Source organism: Neopelma chrysocephalum, unplaced genomic scaffold (assembly GCF_003984885.1).
Source record: "Neopelma chrysocephalum unplaced genomic scaffold, ASM398488v2 Primary Assembly neopelma1_59, whole genome shotgun sequence".
NCBI lineage: Eukaryota > Metazoa > Chordata > Aves > Passeriformes > Pipridae > Neopelma > Neopelma chrysocephalum.
This window is the reverse complement of record NW_020897714.1, coordinates 27,033,158-27,059,740: the sequence shown is the minus strand read 5'-3', so window position 1 is coordinate 27,059,740 and position 26,583 is coordinate 27,033,158. Positions and strand designations below refer to the sequence as shown.

At 39.9% G+C, this 26,583-nt stretch overlaps 1 protein-coding gene across 1 annotated transcript in view; it reads left to right on the top strand.

The window, feature by feature from the left end:
* Positions 1-26,583, top strand: part of BICD1 (BICD cargo adaptor 1) — an 89,592-nt gene that overhangs the window by 17,979 nt on the left and 45,030 nt on the right. Inside the window, exons 3-4 of the mRNA XM_027679611.1 lie at positions 20,891-21,043; positions 24,512-24,949. Coding sequence (XP_027535412.1) covers positions 20,891-21,043; positions 24,512-24,949 — 591 coding nt within the window. The remainder of the gene's footprint in view (positions 1-20,890; positions 21,044-24,511; positions 24,950-26,583) is intronic.

Genomic DNA, 26,583 nt, shown 5'->3' with positions numbered 1-26,583 from the left:
TGCTTTTAGAAAATAACAATAAGCACTGAAACACTAATTTGACGCTTCAGCAAAGTGCACTTGTAATATGAAATGTCTGTCTCTCTCTCACCCTCACCTTTCCTCCCGTGCTGCAGCCTCTGATGCCTGTGGTGGTACCCTGTTCACACAGTTGACCAACAGAACAACAAGCCCATTGCAGCACTAGTGTCTGGAATTTTCACAATGAAAAGCTTTACTGAAAGATAAAAATGTCATTTATTTAAAGAACTTAAGCTATGCAGATAGATAAAGAATAAACAAATTCTTTTAATAGCAGAGATAGTTTTCCCAAGGTGAACATTTTTCTGTATTTATGTACTTAGTGTTTCTCAGAAGAGGCCTCAGACTTCTTTTAAAACAAATTATTCATCACGTATTATTGTCACATAGTCCAAGCCACATCCCACCACTTCTCTTAAATCCAGCCAGATTTAAGGTACAGTTGTACTGAGAGGTTTAACTGTGGTGATGGAGATGTGTCATGGTGTGCTGAGCTCCCTTGTGCATGGCTGGGCTTTCAGAGAGCACGGACTGCAAGGAATGTGGTCCTAGCAGAGGTTTTCTGTGCTGTCTGGTAGCTGGCTGGCAGCTAATGATAGTACTTGGGGCTTATTCGAAGAGGATTTTTATCCCAGAGGAGAGGAATGAATTTCCTGTGGCTCCAGTGTGGCTTTTCTGGGAGTGGACAAGCAGGACAGCAGTCAAGTTCTGAGGGGACGTGGATATGAAAGAACAACCAAAGCATTAATAGATCGTCCTTCCCGATTATGATAATGAACATTAAGAGGATGTCTCTGGATTGATGGGATGGTAGGCTTTTGTTTGTTTGCCAAGATCACTGCTGTGTAAGGTAAGTAGGATTGGGTGTTCCGTGTTTTAAGAGAAGCTAATAAGGGAAAATACATTCAAAGCTGATACCACCAGGTCTTTTTATCAGCCGGGAAGTGGCTTTTGCAGACCTCACTCGCAGTTGTTTCTGAGTAAAGGGAGAACTACAGATATGTCTTCTCTTGCAGACTCAAACATCTTTCCAGTGCATCCCCTCCCAGGAGGACTGCATTCCTTTCTTTACCTGTGCATTATTGACTTTCATATATTTTGCAGCCTTATACTTTTAATAATTTTATGCCTTACGCTGGCCAGACACATGCTTTTCAACTATACTCGGTGTAAAAATAGCCTGAAGGCAGACTCAGGCATGCACTCCATCTTCAACTAAGTTAAGAAATTCCCTATTCAGGGAATGCAGTGGTTATACCCTTCAGCACTGTGCCATTATAGAAAAATCACCGTCCCTCAGCTTTGTGCCCTGATTCCAGGACATTAAACCGCAGAGTTACTGTGGAAAAAACTAATGCAGGATTTGCATTGGAATAAAGTTCTGCAACGTGGAAAACATTTCCAACCTTCTTACATTGCAAGAATTACCCCGGAAGGCTTTTTTTCTCTATGGTACAAGAGAACTGGCTACAAGAAGCATTTTACTTGGTGCCAGCCAAGACTTGAGAAGCTCTGTTGTAGTCTGTGGCCTTATTTGACTTGTTCTTTTTAAATGTTTATGTGAGGAACAGGTTTCTGAGACCCTAAGTGCTGTGTTTTTTTTCTTCCTTTTTTTTCCTTATTTTTTTGCTTTTTTTCCCCAGAACGGGTCTCATCTGGATATCAAGAGGCATCAAAGACCTGTTTGTCTGCATGGTATACTTACAGATTTTGACCAAAGTTAAGCCCTAAGGCATCACTGTTGACTTCTGATGAACTAGATTAAATATATATTTTCCTCAATGTTTGAAAATTGCTCCTAAAAACTGCTACATGTTGGTGTTTAACCATTTGCATAGTGGCATGCTAAGTCAAAGAAAAAACAAGGAGATAAAACCCTCAACACCTCTCTTTGATGAACTAATTTTCTTGTCCTCTGTGTGCAACACTGCACTTAGAGCTCACAAATGAGTTTTTAGCTGTTAACAATAATAGTGATAAAACCAGTTCTTTTTCTGAAAAGGCTGTGCTGTGCTCTGTAGGCAAGGAAATACTCCACTAACTGCTCTAATTAAGGCGTTTCTCCTTTGGAACATATGGCAGGATGGGACAAATAGGCAGGAAGAAGGAAGCTTTGTTTCTCTGACCAAGGTATTTTTTTTTCCCCATGTGTTTCATACAATTGTATAAATTCAAAAAGTGCCCCAAACCAACCATGGTTTACCTTCTGTGGCTAAGGTTTTGGCTGTCTATAAATGCTGTCACACGTGTTTTGACTGGGCATACTAATTGTGCTCTAAACTAGTCTTCTTTATTGGCAAGATAAAGGTGTATGTGCTGTTCAAGATAATCTTCTGCAAAAGAAAACCCTGCCTAGAAGAAACCAAACCCGAGGTAGCTACAAGCAGACTGCACATAGTTCACGTTCATTCTGAATAGTGGTCCTTTAAAAAAGAAAGCCCACGAATTAGCAGGAATGGGGTATCTGTGTATGTGATTTCCTTTTAGAACTACTAATACTATAATGCTGGGCAGTCCATAATCTTTGATTCCAGGGGAAAAGAAGTGAAATTTTCTGACTTACCCTCAGAACATTATATTTCATAGGGGAATCATTTTCTAATATTATGGAAATTATAAAGATCATCTGGATAAGTGAGGACTAGCAGTTCCTCCTGCTGCCATCTGTTCAGCTCCCTGCCTACTTGGTGAGATAATTTAACTAGTCTGTTCTTATAGTGCACATTTATCTTATTCATATGAGGGGTAAAATAGTATGGAAATAAATTCTGTTTGCAATACGACTTTTTTTTTTTAAATCAAGACATGTTTTGCAAATTTCCTACCTCTGTATATGAAGACACTCATTGTTTTGACAGCTGATCAAAATTTTGCACTGAGTTTTAAACATGGTTTAAGTTCTTAAGGTGTATAATTTTTACAAATTCGTTATAATGAGATGAATTTTTTCCCCTAATGGGGATGTTGAGGCACTGAGGCTCAATTTTTAGTATCTGGCTAAAGAGATCCCCGTTTTTAGTAACTGGCTGGCCTCTTGCATTTTTTGGTTCTTCTGACGCTTGGTGATCTATGTGAGATGGTGGAGGAAGTTTGAGTTGCATCCTAAAGCTCAGAAATTCCTGGAATTCTTGTATCCACAACACTAACTCAAGAGTACTGCTTTCCCTACCCAAGGTATATTGTAATCTTTTTTCCAGTGTTCCTGGTATTGAAGAGCTTTTAACAGAGGTAGTATGCATCTATTTGGTTCTTCTTTATATCTTGTGAAAGAAGACCCAGACTGTCAGGTACCAACTGTGTTTCACATATATTTTGTGTGCTTAAACACAGAAATAATTAGCAACATTCTGTATTTCCCCTGATGGAGTATTTAAACAACCTATCCTTTTGTTTTGTTATTCGATTACAGAGTATTACAACTGTCTTTCTTTTTAAAGAAAAGTTTTTTCTTTCACTTTAAGAAATCCCTTCTGTATCAACTCTTTTTCTTCCATTTCCCCATTCCTTTCAAAGCTGTGTACCAATGCTAAATCCAAGTTGCCAATTCAGATTCTAAGCAGGAAAAATTGCATCACTGGCTTTTGTCTCCTGTGAAAGCCCATATTAATGGAGACTGCCTTATACAAAACAGTCCCCTTTCACCTTTGAAAACAAAGAAGAGTTCCTGTCTGAAACAAGTACTGCAGCATTTCAGTGTTTTTAGAGACCTGTACTGAGCTCTATCCAGAGCCTTGGCTGTCCTTATCAGTGCAATGCACAATCAGCACCAGTGTTGGTGTGATGAAATACGCGGTACTGTCGGAGCACCATCTCCAAGCCATTTCCCAGGGCTGGGAGAAGGGGAGCCTTTGGACTTTGTGCAGAGCTTGACAGAGAGATGATGCTTGACATCCAGACCAGTACAAGAAAATAGCTGTGCCACAGGCTGGTGTAGGTTTTGTGTTCTGCTGCCACCTTACCCATCCCTTCCAGTCTTGCACTTGTCAGAAACATGGGCTCCTAGTAAAAGCTCGAGACCCCTGGTGGCCTAGTGGTTAGCGTGCAGGACTTTCACTGCTGCAACCACGGGTTCAAATCCCGGTCTCCTGGCCTGATGGAGGTCGTTAGCCCTGTGTGGCCATCCATCTATGAGAAGGACACTCTAAACAAACCTACGTCCTGAGGACCTCACTGCCATTGTCCAAGCTTGCTTGGCCCCGGCAGATGAACCTTAGGATTAAAGGGTGGGCTCAGTTCAGCGCAGGCTGTGTCTCACCTAAAAAATCCATTGCGCAGGCTGGAAAGGTAAAAGACCTTTCCCCAAATCTTCGTTCGCGAAGATGGGTCATTATCTTATAGTAAAAGCTCACCAAACTGACAGTGGTTTAAAGCTTCCCATCTGTATTCTTCCCCTGAATATCCTGTATTTGAATCAGACTTTTGTAGAAGAGAAAGGGGCTGATGCTAGAGCTTGTGGCGTGGAATATCTCTTATCACAATCTGTTACACCTAAGCAAAATGTGTGAAGGTAGTTCCGTAGTAGGAGGAAAAAATAAGATTTGGGTGTGATTAGTCAAGCTCTGACTGACCTTGATTTACTACCCTTCATTTCAAGCAATCATTCAGAGCCTTGTCAAACATAAAAAGAATGAAAAGGCATATTATGATATTTATGACAGAATATATATATATATATGATAGGATATTATGACTGACTTTTTCTGTTGTGTGCTTTTAATGTGGGCTAATTAACACACACTAGCTGGTATATGTTAAAATATGCATTCTCACCTGGGCAGGTCTGCAATATGGAAACAAAAATTTGTGTCCATAGGGATTACCCAGCCTCTCCTTCCACTGAGCTCAGAGCCAAGAATATGACAACTCTTTTACTGACTGTTGGGTTTTCTTTTTCAAAATGATGAGTTGGTTTTATTTTGTTTTTCTTAATTAGATTTCCCCCGTGAATATGAGAATATGGTCTTAAAATTTAGGGGTAACTTGGGAGAACATTTTAATTAAAAAAAAAAAAAAAAAGGACTTTGACTACCATAGGATATCGGATATCTTAAGGTTTATAAAGAGTATTAGAGACTGGTTTGTCTCTCTGTCCACAAGACAGAGAGCATAGTGACATAAACTGCTGCTTTTGGTCTCTGCTTCTGATTTTTGTTATTGGGGTGTGATAATTTCTTTCTTTTTAGCAAATAAATAAACACCTTAAAACATTTGTCAAGACTCGGGTACTAATGCATTTTATTGATGAGGTTTGGCAAAGGAGCAGCCTGCAAGATTAGCAATCTTTTTAAATTTTCTTTCAACCTTTATTAAAAGTTTAAAAGGTTATTAAAAATTTAGGTATTTTAAATTATTTGTTTGTATTTCATTAACTCCTGTTTAACCCAAATGGCAGATACTGGGGAGAAACTAGTATTTAATGCAGGTTCAGCACACTCGTGCCTCTGTTGAAAAAATGGTGAATAAGAAGGAAAGGTAGGAGAGGCAGAAGAAGAAAAGATTTTGACAATCCTTATTGGGAAGAAAAAGGACTAAAAATGGTAGAGGAGAGAAAAAATTGAATTGGTGGTAGTGTTGGGCAGGGTGGGATGTTTTTGTTGCTGAGTTTAGAACAGGTCAGGGCAGAAAACCTTTCAGTACAATGTTTAGATTTGAGAAAAATGGTTTACTGGAATTTCTCTGGGCCACCCAAACACTTCCCCTAGAGAATGAGAAAAAAGAAAATTAAAGTCTGTTTGGAACAGGACTGTTCAATTTTGCTTGAAATCTTTCTTGTCTGTTAGGAAACTTGCAGGCCTACTCTGAAATATGTCATTTACTGAGTAAAAGCAGTTTCTAAATAAAATAGCAGCTTGGTCAGGGTCAAACAGCAGCCCATCAGAACAGTGCTACAGCAACTCCAGCCCCTTAATGGGATTGGCTGAGGAAAATGTTTAGGCTTTATGCTACATTTATTTACAGAAAGGGCCTGGCAGAAGTAGTTGTGATACTGTGAGAAGCAGAGTCTCATGATAAAATAATTTTTCAAATTAGAATTTATTATATAGTAGAACAAGCAGCGCTGGGTGACAGAAGGAGTCTTGCTCCTAAACCTGCCACCCTGATACAGTGTGTGTATCTGATATTTATTTCAAACATCCCATACATATTCATTACATACACATTTTACATCACATTCCAGGTATTCAACATATGTTTATTTTTACAGCTAAGACTAATTTGTTATCTCTACGACAAGTTATAAATCCATATGTTCTTCGACAAAAGGCGCCAGCATGCTACTGACCTGACCTGGTTCGGACGTAATTCCTGGCTAGGAGGACAGGGAAGGTGATGGTCTGTTTTATGCCTTTATGGGGGAGCAATTAAGTTTTACTATCCATTTTTCTTCTTTCCTGAGGTTACATTAACCCATTTGTTTCCTTTGCTGAGATTAATTTAGGGCTTGTGTTTATTACAATACCATAGTGTGCTAGGTTAATAACCACGAGTACATTTGCGTTCTGTCTAGGTGCCCCTGAAACTCAACTGCCATGATTTCTGGGGGACTCAAGAGTGTGTGGAAAAATTATTTAGGATTCAGAGGCTGATGTCTTATCCTTTTGTTGCTATCTGAGAGCAGTTTCCAAAAGCTTCCCATTTAGTGATGGGAGCTGGGAAGGTCCACAGGGAAAGGCACAGTTCTTACTTTCTGAGGACCAAGGCCAGAAATGGATTTTTAGCTTAAACTTGAGGCTTTGAACTGCACATAGAAAGAAATCTGTACCTTCATGGAAACCCAGGGATTTTGACTTAGTGCCTCCCACACAATTAACGTCTCTGATTCGTAATGGGGATTTTCTTTTCCTAAAGCAGCTCAGCTCTCTTCCCTGTGCTTGCTGCAGCTATGTCACTCCTGCAGCAGACACCAAACTGCTGCAAAGTGATAGCCACCATACTCTGGAACATTAAAATGGGTAGCACTTTAATTTCTTATACAGGGGCAGTTTGGCCACTTGGTCTTAAGGAGCCTCCATAATTGAGGGAGGATAAGGGCAAAGAACAGACAGGTATGGCTGCAGGGTTAATTTTTTATCCTCATTGTTTTTGGCTTTCTCAAGAGGCAGTTGCACTCTGTACAGGCTGAACAAAAATTACCTGTGCTACAGAAGCTTTGATGTGATCAAAGGTAGAGTCTATTAGACAAGGGGTAATACACTGCCAAAAGGTGTGATTACATCAGAAGTTCTGTTTGGGGGGATTTTTCTCATTCTGCCCTTCTGTTAAGCAATGTCCTACATTACACTGCACAGAGAGCATGGTGCAAGTGTGTAGGTGTGCTGTGTATCCCGTGACCCATATATATATTTATATGTAGGCACACAAGATCAGAAAGATGCCAAGTCTGTTCTCTGGTTGAGATGCTGGGTAAACTCAACCTCAGGAAAACAAGAGCTGAAGGAATTGTTATCAGGCCGGATTGTCTTCACTGTAGACACTGGTAGCAGCATTTCAATGATGAAAAACCTGAGAATAGTCCACAGCTGTGTAGGTATGACATAGAATATATTGATCAATTACCAAAGGGGAGTTCATAAATCTCATCTTAGTCCTGTTGCTTGTCTGAATTCTGACCTAGTTCAAGTGTGATGTTGTTTTTTCTCCCTGAGGATGGCTGTCGTTTTACTAGATTGATTATTCTGGTGCACTTTTTTGCAGTGTAGCACTGAATTCAGTTGTGCTCTATCAAACCATTGGGATTACAACAGAATAAGAACTGTAAAACTTGCATTTAAATAGTTATTTGATGAAACTGATGTTGAATTTCGTTAGTAATGGTGTTACATCAAGATCTTAGTTGAATACTTTAAAAACTCTGAGGAGATTTAAGAACACTGTAATGAACTTGGAGCCGTACTCTAATGTTTTTTTATATTTTATATTAAAAATCAGAAGAAAACAAAGGGAGCATGATCTATCATTCAGCAGTGGTCTGCTGGGATGTAGGAAGCAGAGGGAGCAATTAAGACTTTGGACTGCAATCCTTCACTGCCATGGAAGTTTCTTAGCAGTATCTGGAGATTTACAGTCCAGCACTCCAGTGTCACACATGGGTGCCCTTATACCTTGGGGGCATTGCTGTTGAGGGCTGGGTGGGGAAGCTGTCATGCTGCCCTCACCTCCCCCAGGTGATCAAACCTGCCAGGGCTGGGCAGTGGGGTCTGGCATCCCCCCGTCTCACCCAGCTGTCACTGGCAGGCTTGAAGGCTTGAGCAAAAGCTGAGTTCAGAATTTGGAAACACTGATATTGAGATAGAGAAGACTTAAGTGAACATGCCTTTGAAATTCGATGTTTTCCCCTCTACTTTCCACATGGACATGTTTTTTTTCTAGATTTCCATAAATGTGGAAAGAAAGCAGTTCCTGCTTTATCAAGGTCCTTGAGCGCAACTTGAGCGAGGACAAGAAAACTACTTCCCTTTCTTGCTAACTTGGGACTCCGCAGCAGCCCAGCTCCAAGAGCTTCCCAGTCCCTTTGCTCACATGCGCTATAATGATCATCAAGATCACTAGATAATTGCCACAAGATACTGGCCTCATGCCACAAGGTGTTTATAGAAAATTATCAGTGCTTTAGTGAATGTTATCTTTAGGTTACTGAAGAGCTGTTTGAAGCTTTTTTTTTGTGGGTGTTCCCAATTCAGTTCTTTTATCCATATCTTATTATCAATAATCTGTTTTAGCAGAAGTCTGTATCAGGCCAACACCCATTGGGAGCTTAGTGAGAGTCCAGTAGAAACACATGGTGAAACAAAAACTGCAGTTGTTTTAAGGGGGAATATAAGAGAATAGGAAAAAAATAGAATTAAACATAATTTTAATATCCATAGGTGAACAATCCCATAACTTGCCTGATATTTTACTCCCGGAGTAAATACAGAATTTTATGGCTTTTTTTTCATTTTGATGCATTGCGGGCAGTTATATAGTATTCAGTGTTTATTCAATTCCCAAAGGAATAATTTAATTCTAAGGCTTTGCAGCCATAGGCAACATGCTTCAATTATCTCTGTGAGAGTTATGGTATTAACAGTCAGCCCTTGTACTGTGTTCTTATGGCATACATCTGTATTTCAGTTCTGCATGCTAAGCAGCAAGAATCTTGTTTGCTCAGCCTTTTAAGGAGAAGACAGAAAACTGTCAACATAAAAATTACTACTGCTGACTGGAATTTATATATATGAAGTAAATATGTGAGATTTACAGTCTGTATTAAAATTAAAAGAAAAAGGCAGATTGTAAAAGCCAAGATCAGGTTTCAGACCAATTTATACTGAACAGTTAAGAGTACTACAGTGTTACAGACACAGTTCATGAGTACAGGTATTTTCACTGCCCATATCAATAAATTCAAGTAACCTTCAGTGCAGTTTACCTTATCAAATCTTCTATGTAGGCATTTGTATTCATGAATCACCGTGTGCACTGTAATGAGTAAAAATTATGTGTAAAATTCGTCCCTAAAGGATGTAGTTTACAGACAGATGAGGTACTTATCTTTGTCTGTATTTGCCATCTAAGTCACTCAAATATGTGCTCTAAAATAAAAATCCTAAATCTTTGAGGAAAAAAAGTCATTAGTCATCGAACCATTTTCGTATTTTTAATACTATTCAACTGCTGTTTCTGAATTGATATTTCTGTTCATGTCACAGAAGAATAAGTGGGGGTGGGTGGGTGCTCTGCACACAAGGTCAAATAAGCTGCAGAATGCTGTGCTGCTTGTTGCAGCAGATGGGTAATGTTACATGATTTTTAATTACTGCAATTGCTCCTGGCTTTGAGGAAATACTCTCCCTTAATAATGACGAAATTGGCCACATAATTATATTTAAAATTTGTGGCACAGATGTGTTTGTTTAAAGATGCCATGCCTCTGCCCTTCTGGAGAAGAAGGAGAATTACTGAAGTTTATCTTTCTTGTTGGTCCTCCTTTCATAACAACCCTTTATACTGTATTGATATTTTTCAAGGGGAACTTGAAAGAGCCTGTCATCATTGGGAGTGTGGTGGGTGCAGATTCACAAAGAGCTTTCAAAACACCTCTGCAGCTGACAATCTGCAAGAATAATTTTATCGAGGAAAGCTTTGCTATGAGCATGGGTTTATGGAGCTCCTTTGATGCTGAGCTCTTGCAGCTCCTCTGCAGCACAATAGAGAATGTGCCAGCAGATGACCAATTGAAACAGATTTATACGTGTGAATAGTTTCTTTGTATCCTTTGGCCACTTATTCACATTACTTTCTAGAAAGTATTAAAGGTTTCTTCTTTATTTCTTTCAATATATTTCTCCTCTCCCAGTCCACCGTGAGGAACCGTGAAGGAATATAGTGTTAATTGGGGTCTCCTATTCTTCTTCTTTCCCCTTCTGCCCTGCCCTGCCATCTAGTTTTTGTTGTCCTTAATTGCCCATCTCCTTGTATGTCGTGCAAGGGCATCCAACGAGTTTGCTCTGTGGTGGGAGCTGTCTGGAATCCTCATTTCTTACATGCCCTTCTGGTGGTAGAGGAGAGAGAAGTGGCTGAAGATGGATACGGTGGGCGAATGGAGTGTCCTGCAGGGAGGAACAGATACATTTATTTTCCTGCCTCCTGTGTGTAGGAGAGGAAATGCTGTTTTCCTCTTGCAGTGTGAAAGATTCTAATTCAGATTCGGCATTCAAAAGAGATCTTTGACAAAGCCAAAAGTAAAGCCAGGAAACAAGTTTCTGGGAAAGGTGATGCTTTCTGTCATTGGAAGTGTTTGAGAAGAGATTAGACAGATACCAGGGATGACATAGATGTAGTTGCTCCTATCCTGGGAAAGGTAAATGGACTAGAAGCTGCCCAGGGGCCCCTTTGAGATCCATTTTTTATGATTTTTATGATTTTTGGTGAGCTGAGGATCAGGATTAATTACATGTCTGATTAATTTGAGCTCAGCCCACTACTAATTTAGCTGCACTGTCCCAGGGACCAGATTCATTAGTGCTGCTGCCCAGCCTATCAACACACTCTCAGCTTTCTGAGCTCTCCCACAGCGCTGCAGCACAGCTCTCCCGCAGCAGGAGAAAGCAGAGGCATTTGCTCACAGACATCGATATTGCAATTTTTAGCTGGTGTTTACAGGACCAAAGATTGGCTTGGTATGCAAATTGAAAACAATCAGAGCTTGAGCAGTATTGTAACACAGTGCAGGATGGGGATGCTGAGCTGAGAGCCTGGGCCTGGCATGTGCATCCCTGGGCAGTATGGCTTGATTACTGGCATAAGGAATATAAGGAAGGTAGGATTGACCTAGCAGTGAGCTGTAATTAAAATAGCTCCAAGTCCTAAGGAGGGGAGACAGTTGCCATGGGGAATGGAAAGCTTAGGAGGAGTGTAGCTCAGTGCCTGAAACGTGGGAGAATGCCCAGCATGCTCGGAGATGGGTTACTACAGGGAGCACTGAAACCCATCCTGACATCAAATGTTAGAAGAAAGCAATGTGAAAACAAGCAGTCAATAAACAGGGACATATTTTTCCATACTAACCGAGCATAATGAGGCCTAAAATAGTAAAGCTCATCCCTCTTACTTGTGTGCTTTAGTGTCTTTTCTCCTTCTTCCTTTCCACCCTCACGAGTTCACTTTACTGCTCCTGGCTCCTCAGCATTTCAGTGCATATCATGAAATCTTAGTCCTGCTGGAGGCTGTATTAATTTTGCAGTTTACATCGATGGGAATGGGTTTCCACCTCTGGAACTTGGAACAGATCAGACAGTTGTTGATGAGCAGTAAGCATATCCAAATTAGAAATGGCATGTTTTCCTATTCTCTACCTCCTGCTAGCACCAGTATCTGTGTGTCCCCCCTGTCAGCAGTGTCAGGGAGCATAAATACCATTAAAACTAATTTTTTTTGCTTGTTTGTTTTTTATGGGATGGCTTCCTGCCCTTGATCTGCCTGATGATGTGAAAGCTAGTGCTGGCCCACGGGAGGGTCAGGACCTGGGAGCAGCAGCTGTGGGACTGCTGAGCTTAAACTGATCACAGACCTGCACCCTGTGAGCACAACTTCTCTTTTGTTGGCTAGCCAGTGTCCCTTTGGGTCTGGAAGGAAATTTGGCATTTTGGACCTGACAGATGGCCTCTCAAAGAGATACATATAACTGGCAGATGCCTCTCCTAAGCAATCAGTTAGGCTTTAAAACCAGCTCTTGGCCTCTTGATGAGCTTGAAAAGGCCCATGCAGCTTCTCCATCAAAAAGCTTGCCTTGAGGCATTGTCATGTAGAATCACTGCTGTTGGCTTCTTAAATTGCAGATAGGAAGTGACAACCTCATAGGAAAGGTTGTAATTCGGGGAAAAAAGTACAAATTACCATTCGGTCCAAAATTATTCATATCCACCCCTTTTTTTTTTTTTCCCCCCTGGTCAAATGTGGTAAGAGCAATGTGGGTTTGGTATCTTTATAATAGTACTTAGCCAGCCACGAGGTAATTGGTGATATAATGGGCAACAGCACTTGCTTCAGAGAGTGCAAACTCAAGTATTTGTTACTCAGGCACTATTCAGCACAGTGGGAATAACAAGGCAAAATAATTCAGCTAAAGCATGATTTTAAGAGGTGTAGTGCCCTGTCCACCTCTGGCTATATACTCCCATCCTGTGCTTCTCATCCTGACCAGAGCCCATCCTGCTCCCACAGCAATGGGGTTGGGCAGATGGCAGCAGTAGCACAGCATGGAGAAAGCTGTTGAAGGGTCTAGAGCATGAGTCTTATGAGGAGCAGATGAGAGTTGTTTAACCTGGAGAAAAAGAGGGTCAGGGGAACCTTACTGCTCTCTGAAAAGGAGATTGTAGCCAGGTGGGGGTCAGATTCTTCTCCCAAGTAATAAGTGATAGGACAAGAGGAAATGGCCTCAAGTTGCATCAGGGAAGGTTTAGATTGAATATTAGGAAAAAATTCTTGGCTGAAAGGGTTGTCAAGCACTGGAACAGGCTGCCCAGGGAAGTGGTTGCGTCACAAACACTGGGGGTAATTAAAAGACATGTAGGTGCTACACTTAGTGACATAGTTTAGTGGTGGACTTGGCAGTGGTCTATGTGATGGTGATGAAAGATAATCAGGTCTTTGGTCTTTGTGTGCATCCTCCCCCCACCAACTCCCCCTTTCCTTGCTGTCAGAGGGACAGCGTGGTTTGCTGTGTGGATATTGCAGGAGGAACTGTCTGGATGCTCACACAGTTAATGCATTCCAGAGATGGGGGAGCTGTGATGATTGTGATGACTTTGATGCACATCAGCCTTTCTGGCACACTCGATTAACAGTTGAACTTGAGGAACTCAGAGGTCTTTTCCAACCTAAATGATTCTGTGATTCTATAAGCGGGAGTGGGACTGGCCTTTGGAGTGTGGGTGAACATGGTTTTGTCCATTGGTACCTGGAGAAATTTGAAAGCTAGTCTAGGCCTGAATGGCCTGTGGGGAGTGCTGTGTTTGCAGAATATTGTATCAGCCTGCTCCAAGGCATAGATGTGTCATCATCTTTCTTTTATCCAGTATGGAATTTAGAAATAAATCCTCCCACTTCTCAGATATGTTTAATGCCACTAGAGCTGCAGGAGATAGATGAGTAGCAGAGTCTTAAATTTAAACAAAATGACATCCAAAATGTCCTCCTTATGGCAAAACTTCTTCCAGCCAATTGATATTTTGCCATTTGCAGTGATCATATGTCCATATATGATGTCATTCTGTAGATATGTGGAAGGTTCATATGAACTGAACTGTGCTCTAACCCTGGAGTCTGGATTTTCCTTCCCACTGTTTAAATAAAGTTTAGTTTGGTGAAGTTTCTCTTCCTTTGAAGGAATTAAGGATATTATGGCAGTGTTTGTTACAGAGTGCTAATATTAATTATAACTAATTATAATTAATACATTAAGTGATGATTTATGTATAATTAATGCAGGAGTATGAATGCATTAATTGCTATAAATGCAGTCAAATCAAACAATTATTTTTCAGATAACATGCATGATTAGACATTTGTGGTTCATAGCAATTTATAAAGAAGTTACTATCCTATTATGTGACCATGATATTCAACAGGAAAATTTAATACCTATACTACCAGAACATTCCTTAGTTCTACCTTTTTATATATACTTGTATATTAAAGTCAATAAAATAGCTGATTTGTAGGGATTTATATGTAGGAGGATTTACAATGTTTAATATTATGGGTTTCAAACTCTGTGATAAGTACATAAATGGGCCATTTAATTGCCCTTGGTAGAAATTCACCCTACTTCTTTAGATTTAGCTATTCCAATTAAATGCATTGAGCATTTCAGATGATTAAATTATTAGATGTATTGTAAATGTTTTATTTAAGACCCGTTGCTGGTGAAGGAATTTGAAACATACATTATCATGATCTGGCTTCTATTTAATATGCTATAGCCAACAAATATATGACTTTTTTCATCCTTGTCTTTGATAGTGCTGTCATTCTGCAAGTAAATCCGTGGAAGGGAAAGATTAAAGGTACCTATGTTATGCTACAGATATATTTTCAAAAATATCTTGTGCACAATAGTATGTCTGGGTTGTGGGGTTTTTTTCTTCCTCGTTTTGAGACAATGAGTGATATATCTAAAGCTGAGAAATGTCAGAATTGTACATAATTTCAAAATTTAGTAGTTTCTGGTTCTGAACACTAGGAGCTGTATAGCATTTGTGTTCTTAAAGCAGTATTCCAGTACAACTGCTTAGAGCAGACACAATATAATGAACTCTAGTAAAGCCACCTGAATGAAACTTTTGGAAGGATGAGATCAGACAAATTCAGGTTAAAAAGAAGGATGCAAACTTCTAACAGTGGTGAAAAAGAATATTTGAAATAATTTATTTTGGGATATAGAGATATCTATATCAATACACTATATAGTGTATTGAAAGGAAAGTAATAATAGTTCTGTAAGAGATGCTCCAGCCCTGCTTAGCTGGGCATCTACATGTATGAATCAGGAGGACTGGGCTGCAAACTCTGCAAAAGGGTCAGACCAGGTGACATTAGATCATCTACAAAATCCCTTTATGTTTTTAAACATACCTGGAAGCGTGGAAAATGTCATTCTTTCAGTTCAAGTTAAATATTACTGTATATGAGGGAGGGAAACTTTAAGGCTAGTTGAGAGGACTCTGCGGACTTAAAACACTTGATGCCAAATAAAGAAAATGGTTTTTGCTCTTCTATTGCTTTTGGAAATGATATGACTTCCCTAATTTTTTTTAATTAATGGTAGCAGGTGGCTAGGTTTCTTTTCACTGACTCTTGTTGGTATGATCTTCTTTAAACCACTGAAGCTCTGGGTTTCTCTGGACTCGCTCTGATAAGCTTCAATAAACAAAGCATGAGGGAGTTGAAGATTGGATCTGAAATTTATGGTCCTTCAAAGACACGTTGGAGTAACCAGAAGATACAGAGGAGATTAACAAAGACATTACAGCCTGAGGGTTGGAGACTCTCTGTCTGAGGAAGAATGATAAGAGGACCAAAGCATGAGGACCAAATTAGCATTGAGGACGAGAGATCAATAGCCAATAAAGGTTAGAATACTAATTAGTGAAGGGAATTCTGTAACTTAGAACCAGTGAATGTTGATTTCTTTGTTTGCTAAAATGTATAAATACGTGAAAAGCCTTGAAAGGGATATATGTAGCTGGAATGATTTGCTACATATCTCTGGCCAGAATAAAGTAATGCCTGGCTCCCTAACACTTAAAAGGCAGTATTGGAGGGTTTAATTTCTTCCTGAAGATTTTCAGTGACATTACCACTTTCATCTCTTCTCTCAGCCCCTGTTAAATTGTATTTTCTATGATATCACTATTACTGTTCTTCATAAAATATATATTTTTTATTTTCCTCTGCAGAGTAAAGTAAACATGACATACAAATTTACAGTGAGACTTGTCAACAAACACATGAGATCATGGATATTAAGCTGAGCATAAACTTTCTATTATATTCAATTTACTGCTCATGCAATAAAATTGTCATCAGATCAAATGGGATTTTATACTGCGTCAGCTATAATACAATGCTATAAAATTACAATTTTACTGTTGTTCTCTTACTCTCTTGTAAGTTACGAAAGTTAAAAAGTTACATACACTATCGTGCTATGGCTTACATAGTCTAACAAATAAGAAGGGTTTTAGTCTGAGTAGTTTAGGGTTTATAATTAATTGATGATTATATGGCTGTTTTTCAGTGTGAAAAATAGTATGTTTTGCTGCAGTAAGGACCTGAAATCTCTTAATGAAAATTTGATTGAATGGAATGTATGGAAAAAGCTCAAACACTGGTTCTCCAATTTTGTTTGGAATAAAAACTAGTAGACAAAAACCAGAAATACAAAAAAGCCCTTTATGTACTCCAACATAGGGGAGAACCACAATAGTTAATGGAACTGCATTCACTTTCTAAAGAAGGCTTCAAAACACTGCCACTTTCCAACAAGTTCAGTTTATTTGTTCAGAGTTCAGGAAACCAAAAGCTCATTGGACTTCACTGCTCACCTTGGAGATGAGAGTACCCAGCTTCAGGTCTCTCTTCCTTGCCCGGTTTGCTTTCATTAGGTGTATTGACAGGACACAAGCATAACAAGTGGCTTCCTAGGGCAGCACTGGGGGTGTTCTGACATAAAAATTAACCTGAGGGCATCATGCATTTTTTCATAGTTCTTTCTCATAGTTTTCAACATAGCCATTTGCATTCATTCATTTTAAAGTACCTTCTTGCTTACGATTAATTGATATTAGACAATGTATTACAATGTATCCACGCACCATTATTACCATGTGCTCTACTTGTAGCATATGAAATACAGCATTTTAAAAGTCTATGCTGAATCAAAAATGAATAATATATTTGTATACATTTCATTTAATTTGCTAAGAAGTACAAACTTTTTATATTCCACTGATGCTCAGAGACCTGTCAGGATTGAAGTGATGGGTGGTACTATGCAGACGTGATCCTTGCCTCTGCAAAACCTGGAAATGTCTTTCACTTTTCATATATGGTAATCCTGAAAATATATACAAGCACTAGTAGATAGGTGAGCTGAACAGACTTTATCTCGACTGAGCCTTCTGTTTCTCATTTCTCTTGGTCTGCTCCATTATGTGTATGTTCATTAGACATGCTATGTGACTGACATCTTTCACAATTAGTGCTCACGTATAATGAGATGCAATGCTGACAAGGACTCTGTTGTTTTCTATAGCTTCACTGAAAGGCCTTTTCCTTCTTCCTTGGCACTGATCCATCAAAACCGTTGCACCATGTTCAGCTGATGGCTAGGACTGAAAATAATTTTCAGCCATTAAAACATTGCTCGTGTATCATCAGCTCCACCTCTTGGATTAATTTGGTTTTTACAGATCCACTACGCAGTTTGTAGGGGAATTCGCTCTGGAAATGTAAAAAGTCCTGAGGCAGTGCCCTAATAAAGGCATCTGGCTCAATTCCTTTGTCCTGCAAGTTTAATGCTCAGTGCTTGATTACCAGTAAAGTTTAATTACAAATTATTTCACAAATAGTATGGGTTACATTGTCCTCTAGTGGCTCATATAGATAACTGCCCTGCTGACAAATTCCTTTTGCCTTGTGTTTTTAAATCCTCTCATATTCTTTTCATAGAAGTCCAAGTCACCTCAGAAGAGGCCAAATAAAAAGTTTGCATCTTACTGCTGCTGTATCAGTACATCAAGCTCCCTCCTCTATAATTGCAAATGTTCTGCTAAAGAAATACGTATTTTAAATAGTTCAAAATAACAATGGAATTGTGAGAAGATAATGTATTTAATCAGAGCATTTGATGAAAACAAATATATCCTTCTTATTAGCAGTAACAGATAATAAATTCAACATGAATTTTTTTTAATAGATTCAGGACTAGTTCTTCCAGAAAATATATAGAAGTCTTATGTAAAGGAAATCAGAATAGCCCTCCAGCATGTCCTGTGGCTACTCACTTGAAAACCTCAATAATACCAGGCTTTTGTTGAGTAACATGGAATCACCACCTTTCACGGGAAGCAGTGAGAGCACTAGAGCACTTTGCAGCATAATGCAGATGTTTGCAAATAGGAGAAGGAATCTGGAGCATGGAGAATAACTCCAGGGTGTTTGAAGTGACAAAATACACGTATTACACTACTTTGAAAAGGTGAGACCATATTCTGTAATGTGCTGAGTTTATCTGTGGCAAAGCAGTGGAATTACTTCCAGCAGACGCCTTGGCCCTGGCCATGGGAATTGTGGCAGGCAGTGCTCGGGCAGGCATGGCAGACGGGATGCTCCAACTGGAGAGCCTTCCTTTTTCCTACTGTTTCTTTCTTGATGAAATGCCACGAGTAATGACAAATAGAGGTTGCACTGCAAAGATAACTTCTCTGTGTGTAAGAATATTAAGAGAACTATAAGTGGTTCTTTTTATACCTCCAAGGTTATGTAGGAAGCAGCAGTTACAAGTGAAGAAGAAATGTGGTTGCACTCTTAAGGCAGTGGTGGTGCACTCCAGAAAGGTGGTAGCTCATGTCTTCTGTTGCTGTTTGCAATAACAGGAGAGACAAAGGAGTACTCAGACCTTACAGAATTAATTTTCAAGGCTTTTTCAAAGTAGCATGCCTTGTACTCGATCAGGAAATATTATATCAGGATTCTGTAAAAATTCTTTGTTCACATCCTCCATTTCTGGCCCCCTTTTTCATTCATCCCGTTTAGAATAATAGAGTGGTTTGAGTTGAAAAGGACCTTAAAAATCATCTAGTTCCAACTTCCTGCCATGGACAGGGACACTTTCCAGTGGACCAGGGTACTCAAAGCCACATCCAAACTGGGCTTTTGGAGAGGTCTTCTTTTCACTCAGCAACAGTTGATAGCAGTGGCAGTTTGGATCACGAGCAGGTCTGTCCTGGCTGGTGCTGGTGGTGAGCTCCCCCCAGGGAGGTGCAGGCAGCACTGCTGGGAAAGGCTCACTGAACAGAGCTCTTCTGGGCTCCTGTCAGGGGCCTCCTTCTCCCAGGACTCCTGTCAGCATTGGAGAGATTTCAGACAGTTCATTCCCTGGGCTGATCATCCTCTAAACATTGGGAGAGTTGCAGAGCAGCTTAATTATACTTGGCACGGTGGAGTCGTGCGTTTGGTGTTGTCCACATACTGCCTCAGACTTGCACACGTACCCACACTTAGCAAGAGTAAGTACTGCCAGAGTTGGGGCTGTGCTGGCAGAAACAAAGCTTTTAAAGGCAGCCTGGGGGTATAAAATGCCTTCACCTTGTGAAATCAGTTGTGCTGCTCCTCTTACATCACTCAGAGGTTTATTGGGCAGTGATAGATTTAGGAATGTTTACACAGACTCTTCTACCACTAGGGATCTTTTCAGTTGCCCTCAGATAAGAAATTAGGTACTTTCTTTATTTCTTCTTAATTAGCTGCCAGGAGGAAGTAGATGGATTTTAGTTTTCTCTAGCAGAAAGGCTTAATTTTTAAAAGGACTTTGCATCAACGTATTTTTTTATGCTTTGCAAAGTTCTTCTCCGGGGTTTTGTAATTATTTATTTGACCTAGATGCTAAGCAAAGTTGTATTTATCCTCAATTCAGAATGTGGGGTTTTATCCTCCAAGCACCAAGACGGTGAGTTATGCAAATTGATCGATTTAGAGCTCCCTGACTACAATTTCTGCTGTAATGATTTGTTAAACATTTGATCTTTTTTTTCCAGGTAGCTATCAGGCCTGGTAGCTATCAGTGTGGAGGGGTTGCCCTCCTTCCACACTGGAATCTTTTACAGAAACTCATTATTGCTTCCCAGGTGTGCTCCTTCTGACATCCCAGCAGTGACAGGGCTCCATCCATAAGGTCTCTCCACCAGCTGCTGTGGCAATGCTCAGGATCCTCCTGCAGGCAGGAATAAGATGTGACTGATTACACCTATTTCTATTAATCAGACAAATGCAGGCTTCTCTTCAAAGCAGGGTGGGAGGTTGCTCCTGCCAACCGACCGTATCAGTCACTGTTCTCTTCCAGCTGTGTTAACTCCATCTTCCTGTAGTGCATTTTACATCGTGGTTATGCCAGCAGAGTCTTTCCCGAATGACCTGACCCTTGATGTCAAACTCAGTCAGAGCTGGAGTCTGATGGAAGCAGTTTTTGGTGAAACTGATCCCTCACGCCCTCTCTCGTAAGGCTGCCTGAGCACTGTGTGGGCTAATGGGAGAAATAAAATGGTGACCTTGTGTGCCCTTGAGTGCTGAGTGTGATCCTGCTCAGCACAGGCATGTGTTTGTCAGGTTTTCTGACAAGGGCTTTCCAGCTGTCTGCCTGCCTGTGTGCCTCTTGAGTGCCTGCAGATACAAATGTGTGAGTGCACCTTGCTTCGTAGCAGATGTCTTTACAGGGTGGATGGCAGTACTTACTGCTTTTCTGCATGAATGTAGAAAGCATCCTTTGGTGGAAAACAGGTGGTAACTTCATTTAAACCCCACTGCATTGTAGAGCAATGAAACTGATGAGATGCTAAAGCTTTGCCAGGTTTTCTGTTTCAGTAAGCACCTAATCTTGAAACTGTTTTAATCAGGCTTCTTTATCAGATGTTCTCGTTTCAGCATTGCCACCACCCACCTGAAATTATTGCTTGGCCTCAGATTAATAGGTGATGCCATTTTGATATGCACTGTTAAATAATTTCTATTTGAGGATTAGTCTTTTCTTTGGTGTTTTCTAGAGGTAGTGTTCATCATTAAAGTGCCTGTACCTGAAGGATGATGTACTTGTGTTTTCTTTTGTCAGAACAACGAAATGGTGGAACTACAGAGGATACGAATGAAGGATGAAATTCGAGAGTACAAGTTCCGAGAGGCGAGACTCCTGCAGGACTACACAGAGCTTGAAGAAGAAAACATCACTTTACAGAAGCTGGTATCCACACTGAAACAGAATCAAGTAAGTATCAAAAGATTCAAGGCACTGTACTGTAAAGTGACACCATTTTCTCCAGTTTCCATAATGCGATCCTGTAAAGCACTGATAGAAGTTTCGTTTTATGTTTTTTTTCAGTTAGGTTTTTGCTGATCACTTACTCTAAGACAGTGTTACTGGCCATTTTTGAAATATAGGGAGGCCCTTAGCTCAGTTTTGAAAAGTTCTGGTGAAATATTTCATTGCAGAGCTATGTAATCAGAGAGGAATTTTTAAAATAGATAGAATTGCATCTTTTTGCTTCCTGCTTTTCCTGTCCTCCTTCCCTGCGCAGTGAACTCCAGTGCCCAGTGGCAAAGTTCTGCCCTCCATTTCCTCTTGGTTGGTTTCCTGTACATTGTTTCCTCTTCTGAACTGTAGAAGAGGGACAATAATCCTCTCCTCCCTCTCTTTCTTTCTTTTCTTTTTTCTTTTCCCTTCCTTCCCCTTTCCCTTTCTCTTCTTTCCCTTCTTCTTTCTTTCTTTCCTTTTCCTGCCCCTTGGGTTTCCTGTGCTGGCATTGCTCTCTTGTCAGCCATGCTAACCCTCAAGTGTAGCAAGCTTCAGGAATAGGCAAAGGGATGTCAGGTGTTCCTAGTTTTTCTTTTGTTTTCTTCATTTGCAGCTGATGGCAAACCAACACTGTAATTCTCACTGCAGTGCTGTTATGGAACCTCAATAAACAACAGCCCTGTTACATCCAGGCATAAGCAGTCATGGGGTCTGTTCTGTCCTCCTTACAAAAGCACACTTCCTTTGCTGCTGGCTGTGTATGTACCATGAAGAATCAAGAGTTAACTTGCTGTGGTTGATATTTAAGTGTCCAAGTTGGATGATTTCAGTGTTTTAGACACTGTCCAGACCAGCATCACATTGCACTTCATAGCACCATTTCCTTACCTGCTCTCAGAGGGTAACAGCACTGCACTGCAGCCCCTGGCTTATGTCCTAACCTGTGCCTAGTGCAGTCAGGGCTTTTATCAAAGAGCCAGCCCTGTCACAGTTTCCAGTGGCAGCCTGGGAACAAAGCTGCTTTATTCCTGCAGGAATCAGCAGTGCCATTTCAGGTCTTTTTTACTGCTGCTTTACTGCTCTGGCACAAATGCAATGGAAACAGTTAAAACAACAGAGCTGTGCTGCAGGGAATACACAGGTAATAGAAACGGGCACATAATTTCCTTATTTATGAAGATGCCTAGGCTTTCACACTCCTGCAGCTGAATTTATAGCAGATCATCTTTGTGTCAGAGTTATTTACCTAGCCAGCAAATTCCCCCTTTGAGGCATGGAATTTTTTTCCTCGCCAACCTCATAGGAGACATTTTCACATTATCAGGAAACAAAAGACTGCTTTATGGACTGTTCTAGTTTCCCCCAAAATAAAATCTGTGTGCAAGTGTTTGTATTTGTCATAATATTTCATTCTTACTGAAACCGAATGCCAGCAGTCTGGGGAGAAAAAGCATTGCTATATACTGAATAACTTTGAAAATCAGTCATTTTGCATCACATATCCCTGCACTTGTGACTCCTAAAATAACTTTGATCTACAAGATAAAATTTTAAGAGCATTTTATACTTTAATGCTTGAATTTACAAACCCATATGTTATAAGTCTTGGTGCTAAAATATCATTATCTACGTTGGGGTTTTTTTGTAGCTTTTTTAAGCAAGAGTCTATGATAAGGTAACCATATAGATAATATAGATTTGTGGTTTGCATATGGATTTAAAATTGAAAAAGTATTGATTGTTTTGTTGGGTTTGGCTTTTTTTTAATGTCCTTAAGTTATAAACATAGCTATTTTATTGCATTTCATAATTTTTCAGATGTACCTGTCCCTCTAGTCAGAAAAGATATCAGGTTGCTAAATGGAGATTTGAAACTCTTATGGATTTTCCTTTTGTCTTTAAGAATCCCCAGTATGACTTTGGAACTTTCTTTGTTGTTTGATGTTTCCACTTTCTGGATTTGAAGATTAGGGCTTTGGTTTTTAAGTTTGTCTTTCCAGAGGTTTGCGAATACAAAACTTTTGACAGGTTGATAAATATTCTACTCCAATAAGAATGGTGGATTTTCTTATTTTTACCAGAATCTTGTTTTAGTTTGTTAAAATATACAGATATGTAAAATAAAATAATACTCTAGACAATGTCTTAAGATTGTAGGTAGTAATGCATACTACTGCATTTGAATTATAAAAGCCTCAACTGTAAAAAGGTTTTTTGATGGAATCATGAAAATTCAGCATTTCTTTTTCCCTTTCACCAAGCTATAGCATGAATGTTGGACATGGACCTTTATAAACAAAAGTCTTCCTTTTCATTGCTGTGGGATTTTCCAACAGTGAAAAAGAAGATGAGGAAGGACAGTATTCTTCAGTGGGGATCTCCTGCACTGTCTAGATATTTCTGATCCACTTGTTTCAAACTAGACTGGGTTTTTCCGGGCTTGGTTTCTTGCGAGGTGAAATAGAGAGAACTGCATAAACACGGGAGGTGCTTTACAGAAGAGAGAAGAAGCTCCTTGTTTTCCTCAGTCCACAGTGCCCATAAATACCTTGATAAAATACCTTGTCTCAGTGTGAGGCAGGGAGCCTGCCCTCTGAGAAGGAGAAAGACCAGCAAGTCCCTCCAGTGCTGGTGAGGCTGCACCAGGTCACTGGGACACACTTCAGGCAGTGTGGATGGAGCAACAGGTTGCCACATGCTCCAGAATGGCATCCATACACAAAGTTTAAGGGCTGTGGGGGACTGAATGAGCTGTTCACTACATTTTTCTGGTAGTTTAAAAATCTCTAACAATTTTGGGGCATCTTAGATTTTAAACTGATTGTACGAATAATTTGCTGTTTAGTTTTTAAAATTAAATGCTTCTGGAATAATGGAGACCCTTGTAAAGTACAGAGAGTTAAGGCTTTTCTACTGGTTTTGTACCCTCCATCCATATTTTGAAAACTAACACACCAAGATACTTGTGAGCGTTTAAGATACTTGAGAGTGTCTCTGCCTGAGTGACTTTATATTTAGTAAGAATTTAGATATGAAGTCATCTTCAGAATACTTGCAAATCATAAACCGTGCTATATTAATGTGAGATCTATACATGCCATGATAAATCAACATTGCTTAGAGCAATTCATAGTAAATCTGTGGCTACCAGGACATCTGCTACTAAACGTCCATCTTTCCATGAAGTACGTTGTTTATCATAAGTTACTCAGAACGAGGTATCATATTTCTTAATTCTCACATGCTGAAAAAGTGAGCACTGAAGTATTTGACAGAGTGAGCTCCTCTTGCATTTTTTTTGTTCAGTCAGTTCTTTGCAGCTGCAGGCAATGTCTGGTATTTCAAACTGTAGTTTGAAATATTTCAATAGGGCTGATAAATGGCAGGTTTTCATGACTCAAGTTTTAGTATTATGAATGTTCTTTGTCTTGTCTAATTCAGGTTGAATATGAAGGCTTAAAGCATGAGATTAAACGATTTGAGGAGGAGACAGTGTTGCTTAATAGCCAGCTAGAAGATGCCATCCGGCTGAAGGAGATTGCTGAGCATCAGCTGGAGGAAGCTCTGGAAACTTTAAAAAATGAAAGAGAGCAAAAGAACAATCTGAGGAAGGAACTCTCCCAGTATATCAACCTCAATGATAGTATGTATAATAACCATATTAATATATCAGTAGATGGATTGAAGTTTTCAGAGGACGGGGGAGAGCCCAACAATGATGACAAAATGAACGGACACATCCACGGGCCTCTCGTGAAACTCAACGGTGACTACCGAACTCCCACGAGTAGGAAAGGAGAATCTCTGCATCCCGTCTCTGACCTCTTCAGTGAGCTCAACATATCAGAAATACAGAAACTGAAGCAGCAGCTCATGCAGGTAAGAGCTGAATTTAATGTCCTGAAGTGTTTAGACACACATCCTATGAACCCTAGTGCCAGTTTTAGAATGATTATTCCCAGTGACGTTCTTGACCACGTGTGCTTTTTTCAGACTTCTACTTTGGTGGGTTTTTTATATCCAGGTTTTGCTAGAAATATTCCTAGTAAACACAGTATCTGTCTGGAAAAAAGTCAATGTGATCTGAGTAGATATTTAGTACAAAGAGCAGAAAGGGACCTAGTTGCTGGGGTTGCAGAAGGTTAGATTTTTTTTTCCCTGCTTTGATAACGGCAGATGTCCCTGAAATTGCAAGTGGAATAAAGTACTCTTCAATATGACCAAACCTATCTGGAAAAAACCCCACTAAAATACAGGCAGGCTTGGTTATGCTCCCTTTTGCAAGTCAGAGGGAGTTTTTGCCATTAAATTCAGCTTGAACGAGGTTTGGCATAATGTCAAGGGAGAACAAAAGGAGAGGAGCACTCCTCTTAATAGCCGTGCACAGGGAGAGCATGTGGCGTGTGAGATGTCACAGAGCGCCCTTGTCCGCGCTGGCAGTGCCGGTGGATGCGCAGGCTGCAGGGGGTGCCTTGGGGACCGTACAGCGAGTGTTTGTTCTCTGTGCATCCAAGCCCAGCCCAGGCACAACCAGAACAGGAGCCTGGGATGCAAGCCAGAGAAAAACTCAAGCTGCCAGCCCCGATGTTGACATCATCTTAGAAGGGGTACAGTGCCACACAGAGAAAGGGTCCTGCTGCCCGAGCTGTTGAGCATCTTGTCTGCCACAAGAGCTTGAAAGATTTTGGCACCCTCAAGGAAACATCCAGCATTTTCTAGCTTCAGACTTCTAAATAGTGCCTCTTCTAAAGAGAAGAGTAATTGTGAACTCCTGACTGCTTAAAATGTAAAAGGTGATTTGGAAGTAAAGTAGAGCAAACCCAGTTTTCAGTGCTTGCTGGAGAACAATAAATCCCTATGTCATCTGTCCTATTTGCTGGAGAGTTAATTGTTTTATTTACTTCATTGCCAAACTCACTGTGGGAAGTTTTGATCTGAGCTGCGACATGGTGAACACTGATGACATCTAGTGCTTTGCACAAATAACTTTGATGCAAACCATACATAATTTAAATGGGAAAGCTTGAAATTTAGAATTTTATATAAGTGAAAAATTCTGTCAAAATTTTCCAGTGTCAAAAGGTACAGTGTGTATGTTTTGTATATGTATGCATATATACAAATAAGCATGTGTAAGTACATATACATGTATCTCTGTAATATGTGCACATATGGATTATATGTAGCTTCTAATTTGGTTCAGAAATCCAATGTTAAAAATTTTGAAAACACAGTTTCAAAGGAAATGCTTTGAAATGTTCATATTTTAAAATACAGCGTAAGCACTTTAAACCATAATTTATCATGAATTTTATGCAATATAAATTTGGAGTGAAAGCTTCTCAGAAATGAAAAAAAAAAAAGGATTGCTTTGGTCATACTTTGTCTTGATTGTACTAAATTAAATATTGAGCTTGATGAGTCAGCAGATTTCTTCTTGAAAGATCCCGGAATTGGTGTTATCTTCTCTGACTTAAAAACTTATTTATTTTACATCTCTTAAACAAAGAGGC